General features: G+C 49.1%; 1 protein-coding gene across 8 annotated transcripts in view; it reads left to right on the forward strand.

The window, feature by feature from the left end:
* The window catches only part of LOC116956334 (neuroligin-3-like), a 293692-nt gene that overhangs the window by 210750 nt on the left and 59334 nt on the right, over positions 1-23608 (forward strand). For 5 of the 8 annotated variants that reach the window (XM_032977889.2, XM_032977888.2, XM_032977893.2 and 2 more), the window contains one exon: positions 10147-10359. In XM_032977889.2, coding sequence (XP_032833780.1) covers positions 10147-10359 — 213 coding nt within the window. The remainder of the gene's footprint in view (positions 1-10146; positions 10360-23608) is intronic. The other 3 variants (XM_032977890.2, XM_032977894.2, XM_032977896.2) reach the window with 1 other exon arrangement.

Genomic DNA, 23608 nt, shown 5'->3' on the forward strand with positions numbered 1-23608 from the left:
AATAATTTCCCGCGCAAGGTTTCCACACATGCTGCGCAGCTCTCCGATGCGCTCCCGGGTCATGCCGCGCGCTTCGGCACGATGTCCGACGTTTTGCTCCACGTGCCGGGGTGGGAGATTCTTTGAGAAGTGAGTACAGTTTACCAACATAGTTCCTTTCATCTCTTTGGTGGGTTGTGAGTGAAGGGATAATTTGTGAATCTGAACGTGACCATCTGATGCTGCCACAAATACACCGCTTCTGTTCTTCAAGAAAGGGCTGCTGCCCACAACGTGTCCCCACTACACGGGGTGTTCCTTTTAAAGGCAGGACAAATGGCGGTTGTCGTGAAGTATATCTGTTTCTGCCTGTCCTAAAGATGTTCTGAGAACTATCGATGATGCAGTGGTTAGCTCACCACGCTATAAACCCGGTGACCCGAGTTGGATCCCTTAGCCATGACCAATATCGGTGACGATTGATATCAGATCTGGTCCTGGGTGCCTCCCTCCGCCCCTCACCCACCACCCCATTCACCAACCCACACTCGCCAGAGTGGTGAAGTATGCTCAAACATCTCCCGTGACTGACACTGCAGCACGAGCCACTTGATTGATAAAGGGCTCTGAATTATAATTATGATGATCACAGCCCTTTATAGCCACTGTTATTTACAACTCTTGTTCAATACACTGCTAGATACTAAGGCCTCCCCACGCCATGTAGGGAATGGAGCTGTCTAACCATACTTCATCACACTGGTCAGTACCGGTTGGCAGATGGATTGGGGGGGGGGGGAGGGTGCAGATGGGAGTGAGGAGGGTTACCCAGGACCGGTTCTGATGCCACCTCTTGCCAATGCTGTTCCCCACGGCTGGGAATGCGACTCGGTTCACCTGGTTCATCATGCAGTGTACCGATCGCTGCATCGCTGCGCCACGACAAAATTACGCGTTCATTGTTAACGGTCATGTAACAGCAGTGCTGGTGTCCACGTGCTCTTCCTCTGGAGCGACACCTCTTGTTATTACAGCCTTCCTCTTCGCTGACGAGGCTGCTAGTGCACGGTCGTGAGCATCTCGCCATCTCACCGCCTAGTTTCCTTTCTTCCCTTTCTGCTATTTCCAAATGGGCTGTTGGAATTGTAACCGCTCCTTTTAAGTTCCCCATTGAGCCAGACTGCAGATTGCACGGTGGCAGTACATACCTTGGGTCATTAAACTTAATGGGTTTTCATGGCACGAATTCTCAACGTGACCCAGTGCTTACGTAAAACAACAATGGTCAGAGTTCAAAATGTGTCTATTACACACCCACACAGGGAGTGTGTGTGCGCGTGTGTTTATGTTTGCGTGCGTGAGTGGTTATGAGGAGCTGTTATATAGCGCTCTGATGTGTTTTCAAGTTGTGTTGTTCGGACCGATGTCCGACGTTTCACTCCACGTGCTGGGAGCTTTTTGAGAAACTTGATTCGTGCTACACGTCACAACCGGGAAAGCTTACGCAGCAGTGCTGTAGCAATAACATTAAATTATCACTGTTAGCTACCTGCGGTGCGAAAGAAGTACATCATACATAGGACACAGTACAATTGTAATTTGGATTCACAGAGCGTCTATCCTTCTTAAGTCTCCCACCGCCTCTGTACACCTGGCAGTATGAATGGGTTAGCAACACAGACTCGGCACGCTCACGAACGCACAGCGAAAATGGTCATGCGCATTGCCGCATCCATATAGCCGTGCACTCGGTGAAGACGTCAGTCGTACGGACGCCTCGATGGCGAATCGTTAACGTTCACGTGATGTACCCAGGCAGATCACACCCATTACGCTAAACTCGGGCGTTGATTGGTTCATGAAGGCATGGACGTATGGGGAGTAAGGTTTAACACAAAGGCTTTCGTGACCAATATTATCCATAATACCCCCCAAAAAACCCTGCATTATGGGGAGTGAGGTTTATTTGGAGTTTGAATGCGCCTCTCTCTCTTTTCCTGTGGTCACGTGGATTTTTCTTCGGGTCCTCCGGGTTTTCCCTCCACATCTCTAAATATGCGTTTCGAGTCTTTGGCCGCTCTACATTTCCACACGATCCGCCGCTTCGTTGGGATATCACTTGTGGTGGCCAGGTCACTTCAGAAAAAAAGAGCTACATAGCTCAGCGGGCCCTACCTGGTGAAATAAATAAATGGTTTGGTTTAATGGTTGGTTTAGTTGGCGCATCAGTAAACGCTTGTACACGTGAACATTTAATTTGTTCGACGATGTCTGGTGGTGTAGGGTTTCAAAACATAAATTTGGCCAGAAAATTACGCGGCTTAACTCAAAAATCAATTACGAATCAGGGACGCTTCCACTGCTGCAGCTCAAGGCCAGGCGGTGGCAGAGAAAAGGGGGACGCTGCAGAGAAGCGAAGCCACTGAACCACCGTGTTCTTATGAACAAAGTGTATTTAAATAAGTGTTTAATAATAATAATAATTGTGTTCAAGTCCTGAATGGCTTTGTGCTGTTTGCCTTCACAAATCCTTCAGGCTTAACAAAAAAAATGTCGCTTGAATTTAATGTTTGACTCCCCCCCCCCCCCGTCCCATCTATTTTACACACAGTAGCTGATTAACTTGAATATTCCCTCATCGGACAGTCTGTTACATTCAAATATATATGCATTTGTTGGGTTTTATAATTTTTCTGGACTGCAAAAAAGAAAACCCCTACAATCTCAGTTGTAAATTGGATTTGACATCTCTTTCAATCTCCGTCAATTCTATTCAAGGTCTCTCTACATTCCCCGTCCTTCAGTGCATCATTAATTCTATCGGCAAACATGGCTGCATTGTCTGGATCTTCCCGCCCAAATGAATTACATTATTTACCAGTCCGCGTACGTTTTAATCTCAGCTCGAGGCTTAACTTTTGGGAGCCGACTCCCTGATATGTCAGTCAGATTACTTGTGCGCCCATTTAACTGCACGCGCTCATTCTTTGTGACACTGCGCGTGCACAATGAGAACACGTTAAAGTTGTAGGGTAAAGGCGCAGCCGCTGCAAGTTTCTCGCTCACGCCACTGCTGACGGAAGGGCCTCCACTGGACGGAACTCTGACGGGCGGCCCCTCGAGTTAGTATTTGGCCTACTCTTCCACTCTGTCCACATGTCTTGGAATAGGTTCATCACACTTAAGCCCACCGCACGCGACCTACTGATGAACTAACTGTGGCATGGCCTTGTATACTGCTGAGGGGGAGGGGTTAAGAAACTTTCCGATTGATGCAACTGGTACGTCGGGAAATCGAATCGAACGGGAGACGTATGGATTGCAAAGCCCGAATGGAAACCATCACACTGCAGCAGCAGCAGCAGCATCATCATCATAATTAGCCAATCGGCATGAAAATTACACGGCATTGCTGCGTTTAGACTAATGGAATGAACAACAATGCGTTGAAGAGACAGGAGGACAATGTGCTATGTTTAGATTAAATACGCACGAGGCGAGGGTGGCACGGTGTGCATTTTAAGTGGCTCATCTCTCGTCATTGCTACGACATTATTCCTTGGGAACAGCGACACCACTCAGACACCCATCAATCAGTCGCCCCACTTAGTAATGACGATGAAGTCTCCCTCGTCATCGTGGCCGTGGCGAGCGAGAGCGGCTCTCACGTTCGTGAGCTGCGTCTTCCCAGTGTCAGGCGGCAGGCTGCCGGCTGCTTTACGGTGCAGTATTTCGGGAACAAGGTGACCTTTGTAATAAGTGTGATCATTGCCTTCTCAGTGAAGTTGAACAAAAAAGCCATTTTTTTATTATTATATATAAAGCATCAGCAACCTTGCTGGCTTTCAATCACGGGGACAAGTGCTATATTTGTATTTGATTCTTCTCTTCCCCACCCCGCACCCCACCTTGGGAAATATGAAAGAGGTCACGCGTAAAAACATAAACAGGTAACCTTATTTTATGGTCAAAGTGGAGACAGCCCCACGTTGAATGAAACCCAAATAGGAATACGTGGATTCGACGTTACACTCCAAGGTGAACAGTGGGTGAGACGTAACCTCGTGGTGAACAGTGGGTTACACGTACCGTCCTGGTGAATAATGGATTAGACATACCGTTCTGGTGAACAGTGGGTTACACGTACCGTCCTGGTGAATAATGGATTAGACATACCGTTCTGGTGAACAGTGGGTTACACGTACCGTCCTGGTGAATAATGGGTGAGACGTACCCTCCTGGTGAACAGTGAGGTAAGACTTACCCTTCTGGTGAACAGTGGGTGAGACGTACCCTTCTGGTGAACGGTGGGTGAGACGTACCCTCCTGGTGAACAGTGGGTGAGACGTACCCTCCTGGTGAACAGTGGGGTTAGACTTACCCTTCTGGTGAACAGTGGGTGAGACTTACCCTTCTGGTGAACAGTGGGTGAGGCCTACCCTCCTGGTGAACAGTGGGGTTAGACTTACCCTTCTAGTGAACAGTGGGTGAGACGTACCCTCCTGGTGAACAGTGGGTGAGACATACCCTTCTGGTGAACAGTGGGTGAGACTTACCCTTCTAGTGAACAGTGGGTAAGGCCTACCCTCCTGGTGAACAGTGGGGTTAGACTTACCCTTCTGGTGAACAGTGGGTGAGACGTACCCTTCTGGTGAACAGTGGGTGAGACGTACCCTTCTGGTGAACAGTGGGTGAGACGTACCCTTCTGGTGAACAGTGGGTGAGACGTACCCTCCTAGTGAACAGTGGGTGAGACGTACCCTTCTGGTGAACAGTGGGTGAGACGTACCCTCCTGGTGAACAGTGGGTGAGACGTACCCTTCTGGTGAACAGTGGGTTAGACTTACCCTTCTGGTGAACAGTGGGTGAGACGTACCCTTCTGGTGAACAGTGGGTTAGACTTACCCTCCCGGTGAACGGTGGGAAATTTCCGTGATTGTAGCGGTGATCACGATGGACTTGCAGTCTCAGATGTCATCTGTTACGATTCCGTCTCCCGGATGGGCGGCTGAAACGACGGTCCAAGTTTCATGAATCCCGTCCACACTGCTTCTTGGCATCGAGCAGCACGAAAGGCAAATCCCACCCGTGTGGGTGGGGTAAAATGTTGGAACTTCCACCTCTGCTGAGAAGTCTGGCAAGTGTGGAAGAGTAGGCCAAATGCCATTTAGAGGCGGCTCTCCACAGTTGCCGCTAGTGTTGGGCCCTTCCGCCAGGAGTGGCGTGAGCGAGCACTTTCAGGACTGCACCTTTACCTGTTTTTAACTTGTATAGAGTGTGGAAATAATCTGAGAGAAACGCGCCAGTATGACAGGTTGTAAAATTAAATCAGTGTTCGCTATTGTAGAAATTACTTTTTAATGTATTAATTTAGTCAAATAACACGAATAATAATAATAATACATATAACCATATTAATCTTACTATTATCATAATCCCGATGTTCCATGGTTACTGTCTGTTTAGATTTAATTCCCAAGCCGCTCCGTGTTTGGAGAGATGATGTGACTGGGTTGATATTGGATAGATGTAAGAAAAAATAGCAAGAGACAGGATAAATAACATGCATGATTTATGAGCTCCTTGAATCCGCAAGATAAATTATCGTCCGCGGTTTTTCCCTTTTGCACCGCTGAATGAAAGTATGCCGATCCACAATGCGTTAAGATGCTCTTTTTTACATGCATTTGCGAAAAGGTCAACAGAATGTAACACTCAGCTTCTATAACATGGACACATTGGTTTCAGCTGAAATTATAAAATACTGCTTTGGGTTTGCTTATTGTTTCACGCGGCGTTTGAATCCAAATATGATTATTCTGCAAAGTACATTACTCCAGCCGCCTTTCTAACAATTACATCAAAATTATTACGTGCCATTATGGTCACTTGTGGAATCCTAATAGAATAAATTAGCGGACGTGGCTTTGTTGTTACGGAGTAATTAAAATGTGGCAAAAAGCAAACGTTACGTAAATTGTTATTTTGTGTTGTTATCCGTACAGAGAGTCTACGTAAAGTGAAAGACTAAAGTGGTCTGCCTGTCGCTGGGATAGGAGGCCAGGTCACCGGGAATATTGAATGTGGGGGAGTTGTGTGAGCTTGTACTGTACTTCTATGGTCCCGCATCTGCGCTCCCCGCCTTCGCCAACCGGCGCCGATCAACGCGGCGAAGTCCGGACACAGAATCCCTAGCGACCAAACGCACACGCGGAGCGAGGAGGCCATCATCCAGCAGTGGCTGTTTGTGATAATAATAACTAAAGTGTATCACCCGCTGTTGAAGAAGCTATTGAAGACACTGGAACGTCCGGCGCAAGTGTAGCCAGTCTCGTTTCTTTTCTGCAGGAGAGTCTCAGAGTCTCAAGACTGTGTGTCTCTCAAGGGGATCCTGCCACCTTGGGATGATCGGCAATTGCAATACGTGTACACGCGGTGTGTGGGGAGACCGTGTGTGTGTGTACACGCGGTGTGTGGGGAGACCGTGTGTGTGTGTGTACATGCGGTGTGTGGGGAGAACGCGTGTGTGCGTTAATGTCTTCACACAGCATGGATACGCAGAGTATGTCACCTTCAACGTCACAAATCATGCTTCTACCCAACTCATCACTCCCACGGCCTTCTTCTGTGAGTGCGCACTTTCAGCAGCATTGATTCAGTGCAAGCAAGCCTCCGCAGCGGTTTCAACACCGCGGTGCTTCACCAGAAGCTCTTCACGCAGATTCAATATAATCATCATTCGTCTCACTGTCAACGCCTGGCTACTGCGCAACTCATGCCTATGGCACCTGCTATTCCCTGCAGGCATTCCCCAATTCAGGTTGTACGTGTGTTGAACTTCTTTCGCACCGTACGTCGCCAACCGTGATCATCGGAAGTTCTGCGCCTGCGGTATTCCGAGATCCGATGTGATGGGGCACATTCAGGGCAATTTGGTCAAGATGTCATCTTCATTATACAATTATTACCGCATTTACATTGAACTACAGTCACCCAGATATGTTTTCAAGAAAAGGCTATGGATCTCGATGGGTGCTGACCTAGTTAAATGAAGCACGCTGATTCGTGTTGACGTGATAGTGTGGTAAGGGCTGCAGAAATACAACAGACACTATTGCCATGACTGCTGCTCCTGCTGCGACATTTTGTAAGTAAATTGTTTTCCGTGCGATGGTTAAGGAGGAGTGCAACAATCCACCTCACCCAGCGAATTCAGTGGATCATCACGATTCTGAGCCACCTCTGGATCCGATAATCAATGATTGATTGGCCTCCTTTTCCGTGTCTAGAATTGCTGTTTTTCCGATCTCGTTTGTAGTTTTGTTTTCCTGCCTGAGCCTGAAAGTTGCCGTGGAATTTGATGTGCGTACAATTTGCATCAATAGTGAAAATCTGATTGAAAGGTTTCGTGACTGCAGGGATTCATATTTTTGGTTCTTTCGGTAAAGTCACGTAGAAGGGAAACAATAAAATAATACAAATATAAAACAATAACATTCTCACGACGTTTCGACTGCAATACAAGCAATCATCATCAGGTGTGAAACCCACAGCAAGAACATTTAAAAAAGTGGCAGTTTTTTCTTAACGTTAAGAAAAAACCGCCACTTTTTCAATTTTTTTTTGCTGTGGTTTTCACACCTTGATGATGATTGCTTGTGTTGCAGTCGAAAAGTCGTGAGAATGTTATTGTTATATATATATATTTATTTCCTTTCTACGTGACTTTACTGAAAGAACCAATAATATGAATAGTGAAAATCTGGTTCCGCAAAGCGCGATCTGTTTTCGTATGCGTCCGTCATCAGCGTAGGAATCGACTCGGGCAAATCTACCCATTGATTTGCCTTCCGATATCCTTCCTCCATCCCCACCCCGTTTTGCCGAGAAAGTAGATCGGTTGGCACATTTGCCCACGCGACAATTTGATTGGCTGTTGGGGAGCGGAGGATTATAATTAAACGTTGGCGTGTTATGCCTGCACGGCGATATCATGGATCGCAAGTAGCCGTGTGCGTCTTTCCCACTATTTCCTTGTTGTTTGAAACTCACGGTTTTCCAGGGCGCACTATTATTCTGTTATGATGGTGTTTTCTCATAGTTTTAATAGATTTTATTCGCAGGCCCATTGTTGTAAGACTTCACGAAATAAACATTGGTGTGAGTCTGTTAGGTGAGCAATTACCATTGGCGCCGAGTAATTTTTAAAAGCCAAAGGTGCAGCCCTGAAATTGCCTGCTCACGCCACTGCTGGCAGACGAAACTTCACCAGAGCGGGCCCACAAAGAATGTTGCATTTGAATAACGTACACATGTACTCTCTGTGTAGTGTGTGTGAGTACGCGTGCATGTACTACTGTGGTTTGCACGCCCGTTAGCACGGTCCACGTAATTAACGTTGCTTTGCCCCGTGGCAGTCAGTGGCAGTAAGTGTCGCGTGCTATTTGTATTTCAAAGTCCTCTTCTTTTTCTGCGTTCGCCTCCCAAGTCTCGTGCGACGCGTTGGTCAACTTGCCCACTTTACAATCGACAATCGGGCGAGTCCCAAACGGCAAAGCATATCATGCCAAAGATTTGTTACAAATAGGACTAAGAGATGGCAAGCCCCCCCCACCACCCTTCCCCGCTACACATGGACAGGACAGGGCCAATGCGTCAATGCTTTGAACCTCAAACGACGCTGTCCATCCGTATGGTAAATCCTGCTGATGCTCTTGATTGGATCCGTACAAACCGTGCCACATGTGGATACCGAATGCACAAGTCTAAAATAAAAATAAAAATGCCAACCCTGTGTGCGACTGTGGCTATGAACACCAACACCATGGACCATGTTCCAGCACACTGCCCCAAATATAAATGTGAAGGTGTTGAGTGGGTGGGTTGGTGTTTGAGTTTATGGATTGGTGTATTTGCAATTTGACAAATCTGAGACGAAGCAATTGAATGGCTCAACATCTTACAACGGAGCCTCCAGTCGATCCTCTTTACTTGGCCATACGGAATAGGCAGCTCACCGTCCTGCCGATGTAAGCAAGGGACAAGCTTCCAATGGCAACACGCGATGGGTAATGCGTTATTATTGTACTCGGCCAGCCATCAGTAATCTCACGTTGTCTGATCTCAACTCTCAGCGTGGTTAATCTGATTCCACGATGGATGACATTTGTATCTGGCTGCGTTACGCGACACACGTCAATCGGCGTGTTACGCACACAATCCGAGCCTAAAACAAATATAAAGTATGAGATCATAGCATTCCGGTGAATTACTCCTACGAACATTGGTAAACAACGACAAGAACAACAAATACACGTCTCGCGGATTTCGACAAACATGCGGACTAAGCCCCAGTGCCACGGGGCAATGCAGAGCGACGGCATCGTCTAGAAGACTCCGTTGTCTGGACCACTTTCCCTGCTGTTGTCTGGACCACTTTCCCTGCCGTTGTCTGGACCACTTTCCCTGCCCGCTCGCAGGCTTCTAATAAATACCAGGGGAGCGCCTCGCACGACAACAACAACAACGACGACGACGATTCTTCAATGCCACAAACACACGGCCGACTGTAATGATGATGAACATGTTTGCTTTGGCGAGGAAAAATGAGGCAATTCTTTACATGTTTTTTCGTATTAATCACAACTGTATTATTGTTGTTATTAACTTCATATCATCGTAGCAATCATCATAATTATCTTTAATGTTATAATCATCATCAACATCACCATTGTCAGTACAATACATTTGTTATCACGGTCATCATATTTGTCACCATTTCTCTAATCAGAACACATTATACAGACACTGTGTATAAGCACAGTTTTGTTATAAGCCACACATGCTTACATTAGACTAGTGGAGGGATGCCCTAGACCTATGCGTCTACCTAGCTTCCACTGTCATCATCGTGACCATCATCACCATCACAGCCATTATTTTATATCATAATTTCGTATAACTGTGCGTTTATCTCTCTGACGCATTTTCGGGTTGCACCTCGTGCTGCTCGGCACGACGTCCGACGTTTTGCACCGCAGTCCAAGGTGTGTAAAGAAGCTCCCGGGCCGCGAAATCCCGCGCTGTACTGTAACCGTGTTTTTATTTTTCTCTCATCCCCTTCCCCCCCCCCCCCTCTGCCCCCCTCTTCACCATTTGCCGTTGCAGGGTTTCTCAGCACTGGCGACCAGGCAGCCAAAGGGAATTACGGGCTGCTAGATCAGATCCAGGCCCTGCGCTGGATCAGCGAGAACATTGGATTTTTCGGGGGCGACCCGCTCCGCATTACAGTGTTCGGTTCAGGCGCGGGTGCGTCCTGCGTCAATCTCCTTACCCTGTCCCATCACTCTGAAGGTAACCGATGGAGCAATTCCACCAAAGGTACTCAATTTAAAGCGGGACCGCTGATATCTTTTTGATCAACTTCGGTGTCTGCATGCTCACCACCCACACTCACCACCACCATGCCTGCCCCCCCCCCCCCACATCCGTGGTGGTCACGTGGTGTGGTGGCATGTTGTCGCTACACACCCCCAATCACCCCCACAGTGGCTCCCGGTGACCGCGTGTCGTTACCCCCACCGCGCTCGATCCCCGCCTGTGGTTCATTCGCGATGCGCGTCGCCGCATCCGCAGCGTGGGGCTGCCGCAAACCGTTGGGGAGTTGGCCCACGCCACCTGAATTCGCTTTGTCGTCGCAGAGACAAAGTTACGTTTGGTTTTTTTGGCGGGGGGTGGGGGGGGGGGTTAGGGCGGTTTAGCGACCGGGGTGTACCACCGCTCCCTCGATTGGCGTCGATTCTTGGAGCTCGCGACGCGTGCTTGCAGCCATGCGCGTGCCACTGTTGATTACCGACGCGAGGCTGTTGCGTTACTGTTTGTTGTGCTGCCACAGTGGGAGTGGGGGGGGAGCGGTAACGATGGTTAGCACTTCGCTGGCTCCGCAATCCCGAGGTCGCCCGTTCAATTCGATACCCTGGCGGTGGCGGTCGTAACAACCCAGCGGTGTGAATGGGCACGCCCACCAAAATCAGTCGATCGGTGGGGTGCGTGTGGTGGAGTAAAGTGTGCCTTCTCCCCACACTGAGCAGCGTGAAAGAGTAGGCCAAACGCCCTTTAGCGGAGCTCTCTGTCGCTGCCTGTAGTGGAGGCTCCTTCTGCCAACGAGTGGCGCGAGCTTGCACTTGCAGGGCTGCGCCTTTACCTCGGGCAACTGATTCTATGCTGTTGTTGCATTTAGACTATAAAAGACAAAACTCAATTTGATTCAGCAAGTTTCTCTTCAACAACCGCGATGAATGGCAGCGCCTCTAGTGGCTGCCAAGAGGAGTTGAACCCGTGTCACATAACAGCAGATCAGATATTTAAGACGTTCAATCTTACACGCGCGATGCAGCGCTAAATCGTGATCATAAAGATCGACTCCCAATTGATGAATCGACACGCCGTTCCACTGCAAGCATTTATCAAATAAGCCCCTTGCATGGCATTGCAATGCTTCTATTGTACAAAGGGCTAACGGCGCTTGCAAAAGCCCCGTGGGGACTCCATCGCTGACCCAGATACGACAGCGAAACAGGCGAACATTCACAAAGTCAACGTCAACGAGTCCAAGCCCTCTCATTCACCCTGCCGTTTCTATGGCAGCCTCACGCTAATTGACCCATTTGGAGTCGTGTATTGAGCCACGCCGTCGTATCCGTGATCACTGCCCCGGCTAATTCTGTCGCATGAACTGCATGAATTCACTTTGTGTTATTAGAAGGCATCCTCGTTCATTCTCCACCAATGCATTTGAAGCACCGCGCACGCACATGCACATGGCGACGTGTCCACGACAATTGAATTCAAGAGAGACCGAAGCCTTTACGACCATTTTTAAGCGTTTCCGACAGCGACGTTTGATGTTTTTTTTATTATATATATGTAGAAATATAAACTATCCCTGACGCCTTCCGAGCGTATGCACCGTGCCTCGGATGTCTGAACTCGAGGCGCCGCACGCAGCTGTTGAACTTCACCGGTGAGAATGCTGTGGTTGAACTTCACCGGTGAGGATGCTGTGGTTGAACTTCACTGGTGAGGATGCTATGGTTGAACTTTACTGGTGAGGATGCTATGGTTGAACTTCACCGGTGAGGATGCTATGGTTGAACTTCACTGGTGAGGATCATATGGTTGAACTTCACCGGTGAGGATGCTATGGTTGAACTTGACCGGTGAGGATGCTATGGTTGAACTTCACTGGTGAGAATGCTATTGTTGAACTTTACTGGTGAGGATGCTATGGTTGAACTTCACCGGTGAGGATGCTGTGGTTGAACTTCACCCGTGAGGATGCTGTGGTTGAACTTCACCGGTGAGGATGCTATGGTTGAACTTCACCGGTGAGGATGCTATGGTTGAACTTCACCGGTGAGGATGCTATGGTTGAACTTCACTGGTGAGGATGCTATGGTTGAACTTCACTGGTGAGGATGCTGTGGTTGAACTTCACTGGTGAGGATGCTTTGGTTGAACTTCACTGGTGAGGATGCTGTGGTTGAACTTTACTGGTGAGGATGCTGTGGTTGAACTTCACTGGTGAGGATGCTGTGGTTGAACTTCACCGGTGAGGATGCTATGGTTGAACTTCACCGGTGAGGATGCTATGGTTGAACTTCACCGGTGAGGATGCTATGGTTGAACTTGCTGTGGTTGAACTTCACTGGTGAGGATGCTATGGTTGAACTTCACTGGTGAGGATGCTATGGTTAAACTTCACTGGTGAGGATGCTATGGTTAAACTTCACCGGTGAGGATGCTATGGTTGAACTTTACTGGTGAGGATGCTATGGTTGAACTTCACCGGTGAGGATGCTGTGGTTGAACTTCACTGGTGAGGATGCTATGGTTAAACTTCACCGGTGAGGATGCTATGGTTAAACTTCACCGGTGAGGATGCTATGGTTGAACTTTACTGGTGAGGATGCTATGGTTGAACTTTACTGGTGAGGATGCTATGGTTCAACTTCACCGGTGAGGATGCTATGGTTGAACTTCACCGGTGAGGATGCTATGGTTAAACTTCACCGGTGAGGATGCTATGGTTGAACTTTACTGGTGAGGATGCTATGGTTGAACTTCAATGGTGAGGATGCTATGGTTGAACTTCACTGGTGAGGATGCTATGGTTGAACTTCACCGGTCAGGATGCTGTGTTCGGGTGGATTGGAGAAAGTCTCCTTGTTATTTCTGTTTGCCAATGGCCCAGTGCGGATGTATCCGCGCTCTCCCGTCATCAACTCGCGTCGTCAACAGCAGCAGCGATGTGAGCGAGCGAGTGGGCGCACAGACAAGGCCAGATAATTGTGGGGGTAGGGGAGGTTCAATGGGGGGGGGGGGGGGGGAGGGGTTTAGGTCCCAGGATGGTTCGCCGTGGAGTGTTCGGTGTTTGCGAGCCGAGCTACTCAAGGTGGGTGCCGAGTGTTCACGGAGAGAGAGAGCGGAGCCCCCCCGCCCCGCCCCCCCCCCCCCCCCCGCTAGTGGCGCTCGTCACGGCGCGTGCGTTTGAGCTGTCACGGCGCTGTCGTGCGGCTGTCCGGTGCTCGCGCTCGTGGTTTAACATAGAGGTCACGACTAACGGGGCCTGTCTCTCCGGCACCTTCACTTCAGGGTGACTTGGCATGCCTCTGCGTTATCTCAATATTTATTTTATGTCACGTGCGCACTTGTACGCGTTGCGTGTGGGCCTATAGGAAAACGAGCTTTGCTATTCCTTCCTTATGCGAGTCAAACTTATCCACTTCTCCCGCGTGAGAGTTGCTGTGGTGATAAAGTAGAGATTTTAATCTTTGACCCTGAATGTGTTTTTTTTCGTTAATATTTTTGCTGCTTGTTTCCGCAGTGGAATTTTTTTGGAAAACATTTTCTAATATCCCCTCCGAGTTACGTTGGCGATGATAGCGTGCCACCTTGGGCCAACTCTACCCTTCATGTGTATTTTGATAGTCAGGGATGTTACAGATTGTTGTGTATTTCTCCCACACTTACATGCTGCATAGATAAGAACGTATAGACATCGGGTCTGCTTTGATGATGTATTTACAGCACAAATTCTCGTTCGGATTATTTTGGGTGATATCAATGCAACGATTTGAATATTTAAATTTGATACATTTTCTTTGTAGATATACTGCAAAAGTACACATACACGCACATCACAGAGGCTTGAACTCAGAGGATATGGACATTTCTCACTAAATCTTTGCCACGTAAGAGATGCTGTTTATTATTCATAAATTGCAGTGATTCGTGTGTTTGGTGGTAAATGTGATTCCTATTCTACGATGCAATAACCGTCAAAGTCGTGGTGGCAATGCACGTGGCCCATAATCCATCACTGTGTAGGCTACAGCCAGGGGTTGGTGGATCACAGCGAGGGTTGGTGGATCACAGCGAGGGTTGGTGGATTACAGCGAGGGTGTGTGGATCACAGCCAGGGTTGGTGGATCACTGAAGGTTGGTGGATCACAGCCAGGGTTGGTGGATCACAGCGAGGGTTGGTGAATCACTGAGGGTTGGTGTATCACAGCGAGGGTTAGTGGATCACAGCCAGGGTTGGTGGATCACAGCGAGGGTTGGTGGATCACAGCGAGGGTTGGTGAATCACTGAGGGTTGGTGTATCACAGTGAGGGTTGGTGGATCACAGCCAGGGTTGGTGGATCACAGCGAGGGTTAGTGGATCACAGCCAGGGTTGGTGGATCACAGCCAGGGTTGGTGGATCACAGCGAGGGTTAGTGGATCACAGCCAGGGTTGGTGGATCACAGCGAGGGTTAGTGGATCACAGCCAGGGTTGGTGGATCACAGCCAGGGTTGGTGGATCACAGCGAGGGTTGGTGTATCACAGTGAGGGTTGGTGTATCACAGTGAGGGTTGGTGGATCACAGCGAGGGTTAGTGGATCACAGCCAGGGTTGGTGGATCACAGCGAGGGTTAGTGGATCACAGCCAGGGTTGGTGGATCACAGCCAGGGTTGGTGGATCACGGCATACCCCGTGTGGTGGCCCCTCACATGAACACATGAGTTTTTTCCCCTGTCCTCTGAATTCCTGCTACAAGTAAGTACTAATTAATTGGCCAGTAACACCTTCATATTTGGAGGACCGCAGAGCTTGGGGGTGGAATTTGCTGCTTCCCCGCTTGTCCGTGGTCTCTCCTCACGCCTTGGAGTCAACCTCTCTCTCTTCGGGAGTGAGCGAGTCGTACGCACGATACAAGATGAATGAATCATTGTTTTCACGACAGAGCTTTGACTATATCACTGCACACTCACACAGAGAACTCTTCAGTTGGACTCGTTACATTTGTGTCACTTTTAATGACGTCATGTACACGCACAGCCCTCTGTTAGGTCCACTGCTGGATGAGCACCTCCCCACGCCTCGAAGGCCATCGTGGTTGTTGTATTGAACCATACTTCGCCACGCTCGTCAGTGAGGATTGGCGAAGGCGGGGAACTGTCACTGCATGCTCAGAATTCTCCAGGGGGAAGCGCTGGCGGCGAACGGGTAAACAAGGGGAGAGGCCAAGCCCCCCCCCCCCCCCCCCGGCGAGTCGGCTAACTTTGAGAGCGCGCATTGGAAATCGATGTTGCTCATTTTCGGAGGTGAACATATTCTAGAGATTTTTCACCCCCAAGGGGGATGCGTTCATTTTTTTTTTTGGGTGGCGAAACTGTTCGCACTTCAACGCGGAGCGCGCCATTTATTTTTGTTAGCGAAGCAATTATAACACTTCACCGGAGATGTGTTTCTACCCCCCTTCTGCCAGCGATATGGGTTTTAATGGCTCACTAGAGATTCACTCAAACGTTAAAATCATTACTTGCTACCCCAATACATGGTGACTAAGGCTCCGCTGCTTGGGAGCGGTCGGGGACTATTTCGGGGTTCAGCGAGAGGTAGGCAAGAGCCGCTCAGCACAGCGGCAGTGATCGTGTTCAGTGTGCAGCACAAGGGAACTTCTTGTTTCATTTAACACCTCAAAGTGGCCAGGTGGCCGGTGGCCACGCCTGCAGAACTAAAGAGTTTCCGACCTGCTGCACGTATGTGAGAATCAGGAGTGTATTTCAGTGTATTCCACCAATGAAGCCCAATGGGCTAAGAAGCTCTTTTGTAAGGGCGTCTCGGCCGGCAGACAACGCGGATCCACGCTTTTATCATCTCCGTAGAACCAGAAGGAGATTGATTGTTTTCACAGCTGGACAGCGCAACCGCGACAAATCTTCGCAGGGACGAATTGGCGACCAAAATATTCATCAACCAAAATGTCCATGTTATTTAACGGTGACTTAACGAGCGGACGGAAACGGGCGAAGGCGAGCCGAGATGGAGTTAGCCCGAGTCCGCTTCGTGGACCCCGACTGAGATAATGGAGTAGCGTCATTAGAGACTGGCGGTGCACGGAACAAGACCACACACACACACGCGGTAATTGGATTTGTGTAAGTGCATAGAAGATACATTCCGGTGACCGATTGGCTGAGCTGATCATAATAATACTGTACTGGGGGTGGGAACGAGGAGCAATTTAGAGTACCCCCCTCACGCCATCAATGAATAATTGCGAGTGTCTGATGAAAGTTTGACTGCTTTAAATCGACGAGGCCGAGAGAATGAGTCCATTGAAATCCCCAGACTTGAGGATAAACTCGCACCCCATGGGTCGCCGTCTTGACTCACACTTTGCTTCTCCGAGAAAGGAAAAAAACTGCTTCCTAAATGATCACTGCTAGAGGACAACGGCGGTGGTTTTCGCAGCAGCCGTCCATCTTCAAAGGGCCGATGGACATTCTACTCGCGTGGTCCGCTTCCTCACACCGAATCCCAGAAAGAAACAAATGTACTCGATGATGCGTGTCGCTGCTGCTGCTGCGTTGGCAGCAGTGCACAAAGCTCAGTGAACAAAAACACTCAACACGTTCCTCACGAACACCGTGGCCTTACGATGCAGCATAAATATAACCGGCGATGTTTTGGGCAATGGCCCTATCCTCATAGCGCGCACACAGAGAGGCCAGAGAAGAAGGGTCATCGCCCGAAACGTCGCCCGTTGTTTACTTACCCTGAAACGGGCCACCCTGTTATTGATGGACGTGTTGCATCCCAGAAGTCGACTGCTGCTGCATAAACAAGAGCTCATTTGCAGCCGCGTAGCGGAATCTTGATTGGTTGCTTGTGTAATCAGAGCCCTCTCGTATTTCTTGAAAAGGCCACATTTGATTGGTTTTGAATAATAACCTCTCGCCTTAATGGGCTCGGTCCCGCTGTGTTCCGAGGGGCCCCGTTCCGCCTGGCTCCGCGATGAATTCTGAAAACCGCCGGTGGTTGACGTGCTACTGTTCATCAGCAGGGCACGCGTGAACGCCAGCCCAATGTTTTGGGGGAATGAAGCAATAATTGAACAGCACGGACGATGTGTGTCCTCGCCGGGTTGCGGATTGCAACGGTTTAGTGGGTAAAATCCCACCTCGGATTAAATCGCATGATCGACCTAGGGGCCGTCCATAAATGACGTCACGCACCTAGAGGGGGGGGGGGCGGTGTCAGAAATTTGTGACGATGTGTGACGAGGGGGGGGGGGGTTGAGAAATGTGACGTCACATAAAAATGCGCAACTTTAAATTAATATAGACAACACGTTCTACTTAATTAAATAGACTTTTTAATAACTGCTTGCTTCTACAACATCAGAGTGCAGCGCCACATTAAATACGCACACTACAATGACAATAGTTTAAAGCGATTTGAAGCGTGTTTTATTTGGGTAGAGCTTTGTGACGTCATATTTGAGGGGGGGGGGGGTCTGACTTTTTGTGACGTCGTGTGACGAAGGGGGGGGGGGTCAAAAATCGTCCAAAATCGCGTGACGTCATTTATGGACGGCCCCCTAGAAGGTACACTCTTAGACTTCACCGAGTCACACTACGATCCCAATCTAATAATTAGCACGGAGGTTTACATACGACATCCCTGCGTGGTTAGCAGTGGTCCTGTGGAAACCTTCCTCTCCACCGTGGGACAGTGGAATGTCAAGCACTTGTTCAGAGCTCTCGGCAGAAGATGAGCACTGGCCAGACCCGTTTTTAATGTGGAACCGCATCGGCTTGTATACAGCAAGTTGGTTAGGCATTTATTAAAATCGGGAGTTGTTCCGATTTAACGTGCTCTCTGGTCTCATGTTCTCTTCATGATCCGGGCAACTGGTGCAGCTACCTGAGTAGTGGGTAGGGCTACCTGGGTAGTGGGTGGGGCTACCTGGGTAGTGGGTGGGGCTGCCTGGGTAGTGGGTGGAGCTACCTAAGTCGTGAATGGGGCCACCTGATTAGTGGGTGGAGCTACCCGAGTAGTGGGTGGGGCTACTCGAGTAGTGGGTGGGGCCACCCGAGTAGTGGGTGGGTCGACCTGAGGGCCGGGTGGGACCAGCGTCAGAAAGAGAGAGTTCATATAAATAGTAAAGATTCGTGTTGTCTAATTTTCACATTCTCCTTTGTTTTTTTGTTGTCTCAGTTTGTTATTCGTTCCATTAGCCTTAAGGTAACATTTCCAAATAAAATTGCATGAATCGTACATAATGGAGTCTTAGAGATCTTGCGCCGCGTCTGTGCCTGCCGTGTGCGCGTCAGTGATTGACGCTGCCGCGTGAAATGTTTCCCAGGTGTCGCGGTGGGACACGTGGTGGGACAGGTAGTGGGGGCCGGTCGGGGTCCCACCGAGATCTTTCCCATGCTAATCGAGCCACGCGCAGCGTGCGTTCCACAGGTTGGAGAGACGAGCTGCCACTTCATTTCTGTAAAAGTCTTCACAGCAACAACAGCGGCTGTCATTCGCCACTTAAGTGGCGGTTACAGCGCAGCGGCTCTTGTACCAGGCTAGGTGAGCTGTTAAGGAAAGGTATTTTACTCGTCCTTATGCAGACGCGCGTTGTGTTATGAAACGGCAATGAATGCTGACGGAAATAATTGCAGGAAATGGGCTAGAGCCCCGAAACAAGTCACCGTAATTAATAATTGGAGTGCACCTCCCCCTTGGCATTGCGATGCAGCGTGTCGATAATGGGTGACGGTTCGATTCTCAAACGGAGTGGCTTTTCATGTAAGCACTCATTAATTGGCCGATGGCATCTTAATGCATAGAGGACCGCAGAACTTGGTTAATTGTTGACGCCGGCTCTTCCGCGTGGCTGCTGCTGTCTTCCCGCTCGTCTGCGGATCCTTCTTGCGCCTCCAAGTCGTTGACTCTCTCTCTCTGCGCGAACACCGTGTGTGTTGCAAGCTAATATTATTACTAATTATGTTTCCATATTCGAGTGAATGTCAGAGATGTATGAATATGTTTCGACGTTACTAAACACGGCAATGAATCATGCAACATTTACTAATTCAAGTAATTGCATGCGTTGATAGAAATCTTCACAATTAAACTTTTGAGTGTGAAGTCATCCAAAGTTAAATCAGACAGTAATAGCCAAGGTCACTTTGGCAGACGAGCTGTTGATGTGCGATTTGTTCAAATGAGCAAAGTCGTCTCGCAACATAAATAAATAAATAAATATCTGAATGCCAATTGGCTGCAAGATATGACTCAACCATCACTCGCTGTTCGTCCGCATGTTGTCAATGTGCACGTTTTACTTAATCATTTGCCACTTTACGCACGCGTAGTGAATGTTTGCTGACGTATACACTGATACACCACGGGGAAGTAGAGACACTGGACTTCAAAAACGAAGGGTATATCCGCCCCAAATTAGCATGTACCGAACACGAGCTAGACAAGCGTTAAATGATTTTGGTGCGAATTGCAATTTATAAGCTGCGAGCGTGTGTGTTGCCTTGCAATCACGGTAACAGTTATTTTGGCTTGCGTGAGGTCGCGTGCACGTAAATGTGTCGTACTAGTGAGGTTTGTCACGTGAACTGAACGTGCCACTTAGTTACCACTCCAGCACACCGGTGTGCTGGAGTGTGCCGGCCTTCATAGGTGCTACTCGCCGACAGCACTTGCCCCAACAGCCTGTTAAGACTACACGGGGGAGGTCGTTATCTTTGTTATCAAGTACAAGTGACGCAATTGCACGTGGGTACCGACACTGGCCAGACCGGGCCGGCTTCACCTGTACAAGAACTCAGCCTCGCACTCGGTGGCGCTAGGAGAGAAATAATGAGCGGTGGGCAAGCAAGGAGTGTGCCTTTGGACACTCATTGTGAGACCGGTTGCTTTGCGATTGGGGTCAATTTGTGTTAAACTCTGCAATCTGTGGGATAGGCAGTTGATGAGTGATCATGCAGCTTCACTAATAATTGTCTTTGCATTTGCACGGCGCTTCAATGGTTCGGCAACTCAAAGCGTTTAGAAGGGCACCCCCAGTGGCAGCTGTCTCTGAGGTGGCACGTGGCGACAACAGCAGCCTTGCAAGTGTTTAATGAGTCTGCCAGTAGGGAGTGATGACTGCTCTGTGTAATCCAAACCGAGTCAAATTTGCATCACGACTGTTTGCACTCAACCAACGCCCTGTTGTGAGCTGGGCACTCTGACCAAAGCGCCACCCAGTGAGACTCATGCAAAAGAAACAAAACGTCGGATCCCCTGCGATTCCATCCGGCCAGGTGGCTCAACGGAAGAGCGACCTCCTCTTAATAGCAAGGTTTCAACTCCTGGTTCGGGAGGTTGACTCCGCAGATCATCATCATCATCCCGTCTGGGGTCGATAACATAACGCACTACTGGGTGGGGAAATCAACACAGGCTCTTATCGATAGACTCACCTCTGCCATAGAGATGTGGAACTTCTACTCCTGGATAAAGGCTGTAAACACGGGATGAGCACCAATGCCTAATACTGATTTTAGCAGTAAATCACTTTTACTTGACTTGTTGTGAAGTTTATTGTTGTTTTTTTTTTAAATGAAAGTTTCTGACAAAAGTTCCGCGCCTATCATGAACCTCATTAGCGTCGGCAAAGCAGGTCTGAGAGTGCTTATCGGTCGACATAACACTTGAAAACTGGCAAATCGTAATCAGATGAAAAGGCTGCGGTGCTCGGAGATATCCCGAGTGGAGCGGTATGGGTGGTGAGAGAGAACGGGGGGGGAGAGCTCTTCGCGCTGTAGAGTTGGAAAGGAAACGCGATTCACTGCGCGAGATGCAGAGGGGCTGGTGATCGAGAGTGTCAATGATGAGACTGGAGAAGGAGCGCTCGCCACAGATGGAATTGCCCGATGGAACGGAAGAAGCTTGCTCCATCCACTGTTATGGAATGGAAGAGGCGGGGGCAAGCTTCGGGGTGAGGGTGATACAGAGCGGTGTAATATCCCGACAGAGTCAAATTGTCCATAAGACAAGAAGACGGCTTTTCTAGATTTAATGCTTTCGTGACTGCTATGATTCATACTCTTTGGTTCTATTGGGTAAAGTCACGTAGGTAAAAAATAAAATAAAATATATGCTAATTCATTTGTCAAGGCGCTTTGTTTCTTCTCACACAGCTTAAAGGTCGTGATCTGAGCGTGGCTTTTTTCACTCCAGCGCTGTCCTCCAGACAGTCTCGTCCCTTCACCTGATGAAGGCCGCTTGTGTTGTAGCCGAAACGTCGTGATTTTTTGTTATTTTATTTTTTACCTACGTGACTTTACCCAATAGAACCAAAGAAGACGGCTTTTGCCGTAACTCTAATGCACCAGTCCAGATGTGGCAACAGTAGTACTCCATTCCTGGGTGAAATAATGCCACCTGGGTGAAATAATGCCACCTGGGTGAAATAATGCCACCTGGGTGAAATAATGCCACCTGGATGAAATAATGCCACCTGGGTGAAATAATGACACCTGGGTGAAATAATGCCACCTGGGTGAAATAATGCCACCTGGGTGCAATAATGCCACCTGGGTGAAATAATGCCACCTGGGTGAAATAATGCCAGCTGGGTGAAATAATGCCACCTGGGTGAAATAATGCCACCTGGGTGAAATAATGCCACCTGGGTGAAATAATGCCACCTGGGTGAAATAATGCCACCTGGGTGAAATAATGCCACCTGGGTGAAATAATGCCATTGCTTCTGAACCGATGATGACGCTGCGGCTGCGCGTTGGTGACCACGCTACTGGCCTGCAGTCCAGGGTCACCGCATACGCTGCTCTGTCCACCCGGCAGCGCACGTGGGAACGCCGCAGTTCGCCCGTCGTCGGGAGGTCACGTGTCACGGGGTAAAGTGTGGGTGCTCCCACCTCTTCCAAGACGTCTGGTCAGCGTGGAAGAAGGAGCCAAAAACCCTCTAGATGGGTCCTGTAGAGCTTCTCAGGTCACGGGTTTGTAGGGCAATGTGTTAACCACTGCACCACCGCTCCACCCTGTATAATACATTTCTTACCGGTCTTTAAACTTAAGGACTTTTTTTTTACTTAAAGCTTTCGTGACTGCAGGAATTCATACTCTTTTGGTCTTTCGGTAAAGTCATGTAGGTAGAAAAATAATTTTAAAAATCACGACGTTTCGATCGCAACACGAGCAATCGGTTTTGTCAAAGTCAAAAGTAAAAAGGGTCTATGCACATCTCGGTGAAGCAGATGAAACACTTTCCCGAGGCAGTTTTGCCCGAATAATGGAGATGAAGATATCATCGCATTGTCACCAAAGCTCCGACAAAAAGAGATATTCACCAACACTTGACAGTGTCTCTCCCCAAGTATCTCTATTGTCAAATGAATATTGAGTGGAGCTCATTGCATTCGTAGTTTGGAGCCATTGGTGGGAATTCCATTTTCCTATGACAGGAACTACATGACCACTTGATAGCTTCATGGCTACCGTGGTCGTCAGCCATGGTCACGCGAGTGCTGGATGAAGGCCTCTCCAAGCCATCGCCACATCGGTCGTGATCCTGCGATGTAGAAATCCACCTTCAACCAGCCCGAGGGTGTGGTTTTATCGCTCCATCTCCTCGGTGTACGTACTCTGGGACACAATCCGTCTCTCGGCTCCCACGCTCTCATTCGTGTTGACGTGTCTTGCTCAAGCCCACTCCCTTTCCTTCAGGGACACGTGATGTCACGGACACGTGATGTTACGGACACGTGATGTTCTCGAGTCCATGTGTTCCTCGAATCCACCTCTTCAATCGAGTCGCGAGTGCGCGGCCATCTGTGATCCTTCGCGCACTTTCAGCCCCCCCCCCCCCCCCCACCGTGTTTGTGACGACACTTCTTTGAAGCGGTAGGCAGCGGGCAAACGGTGAGCGGCGTGCTGGCCCTTCAACCCAGGGGTCGCCGGTTCGATTCCATCTGTCGACACGGCAGTCAGAGCGATGGAGCAAGCTTCTTCAATCTGCCCTGCACACCACCCCGCCCACCACTCAGCGGTAGAAATGGTTGCACTGCAGCTGATCGATGGGTAGCTTGCGTGTGGTGGGGTAAAGGGTAAAGTGTGGGCACTTTCGTTTGGCTAGCGTGAAAGAGTAGGCCAAGTTACCCTCTTGGGGGTTGCCCTTCTGCTGGTGGTGACGTGACGCGAGAAACTGCAGGGTTGCTCCTTTACCGTCTAGCGCCTGCGAGGTCTGTTGTTTACAGCCGTGCGAGACGTGAATTAAC

This window comes from Petromyzon marinus, chromosome 64 (assembly GCF_048934315.1).
Source record: "Petromyzon marinus isolate PM22_M1 ecotype Great Lakes invasive population chromosome 64, UKy_Petmar_22M1.pri1.0, whole genome shotgun sequence".
NCBI lineage: Eukaryota > Metazoa > Chordata > Hyperoartia > Petromyzontiformes > Petromyzontidae > Petromyzon > Petromyzon marinus.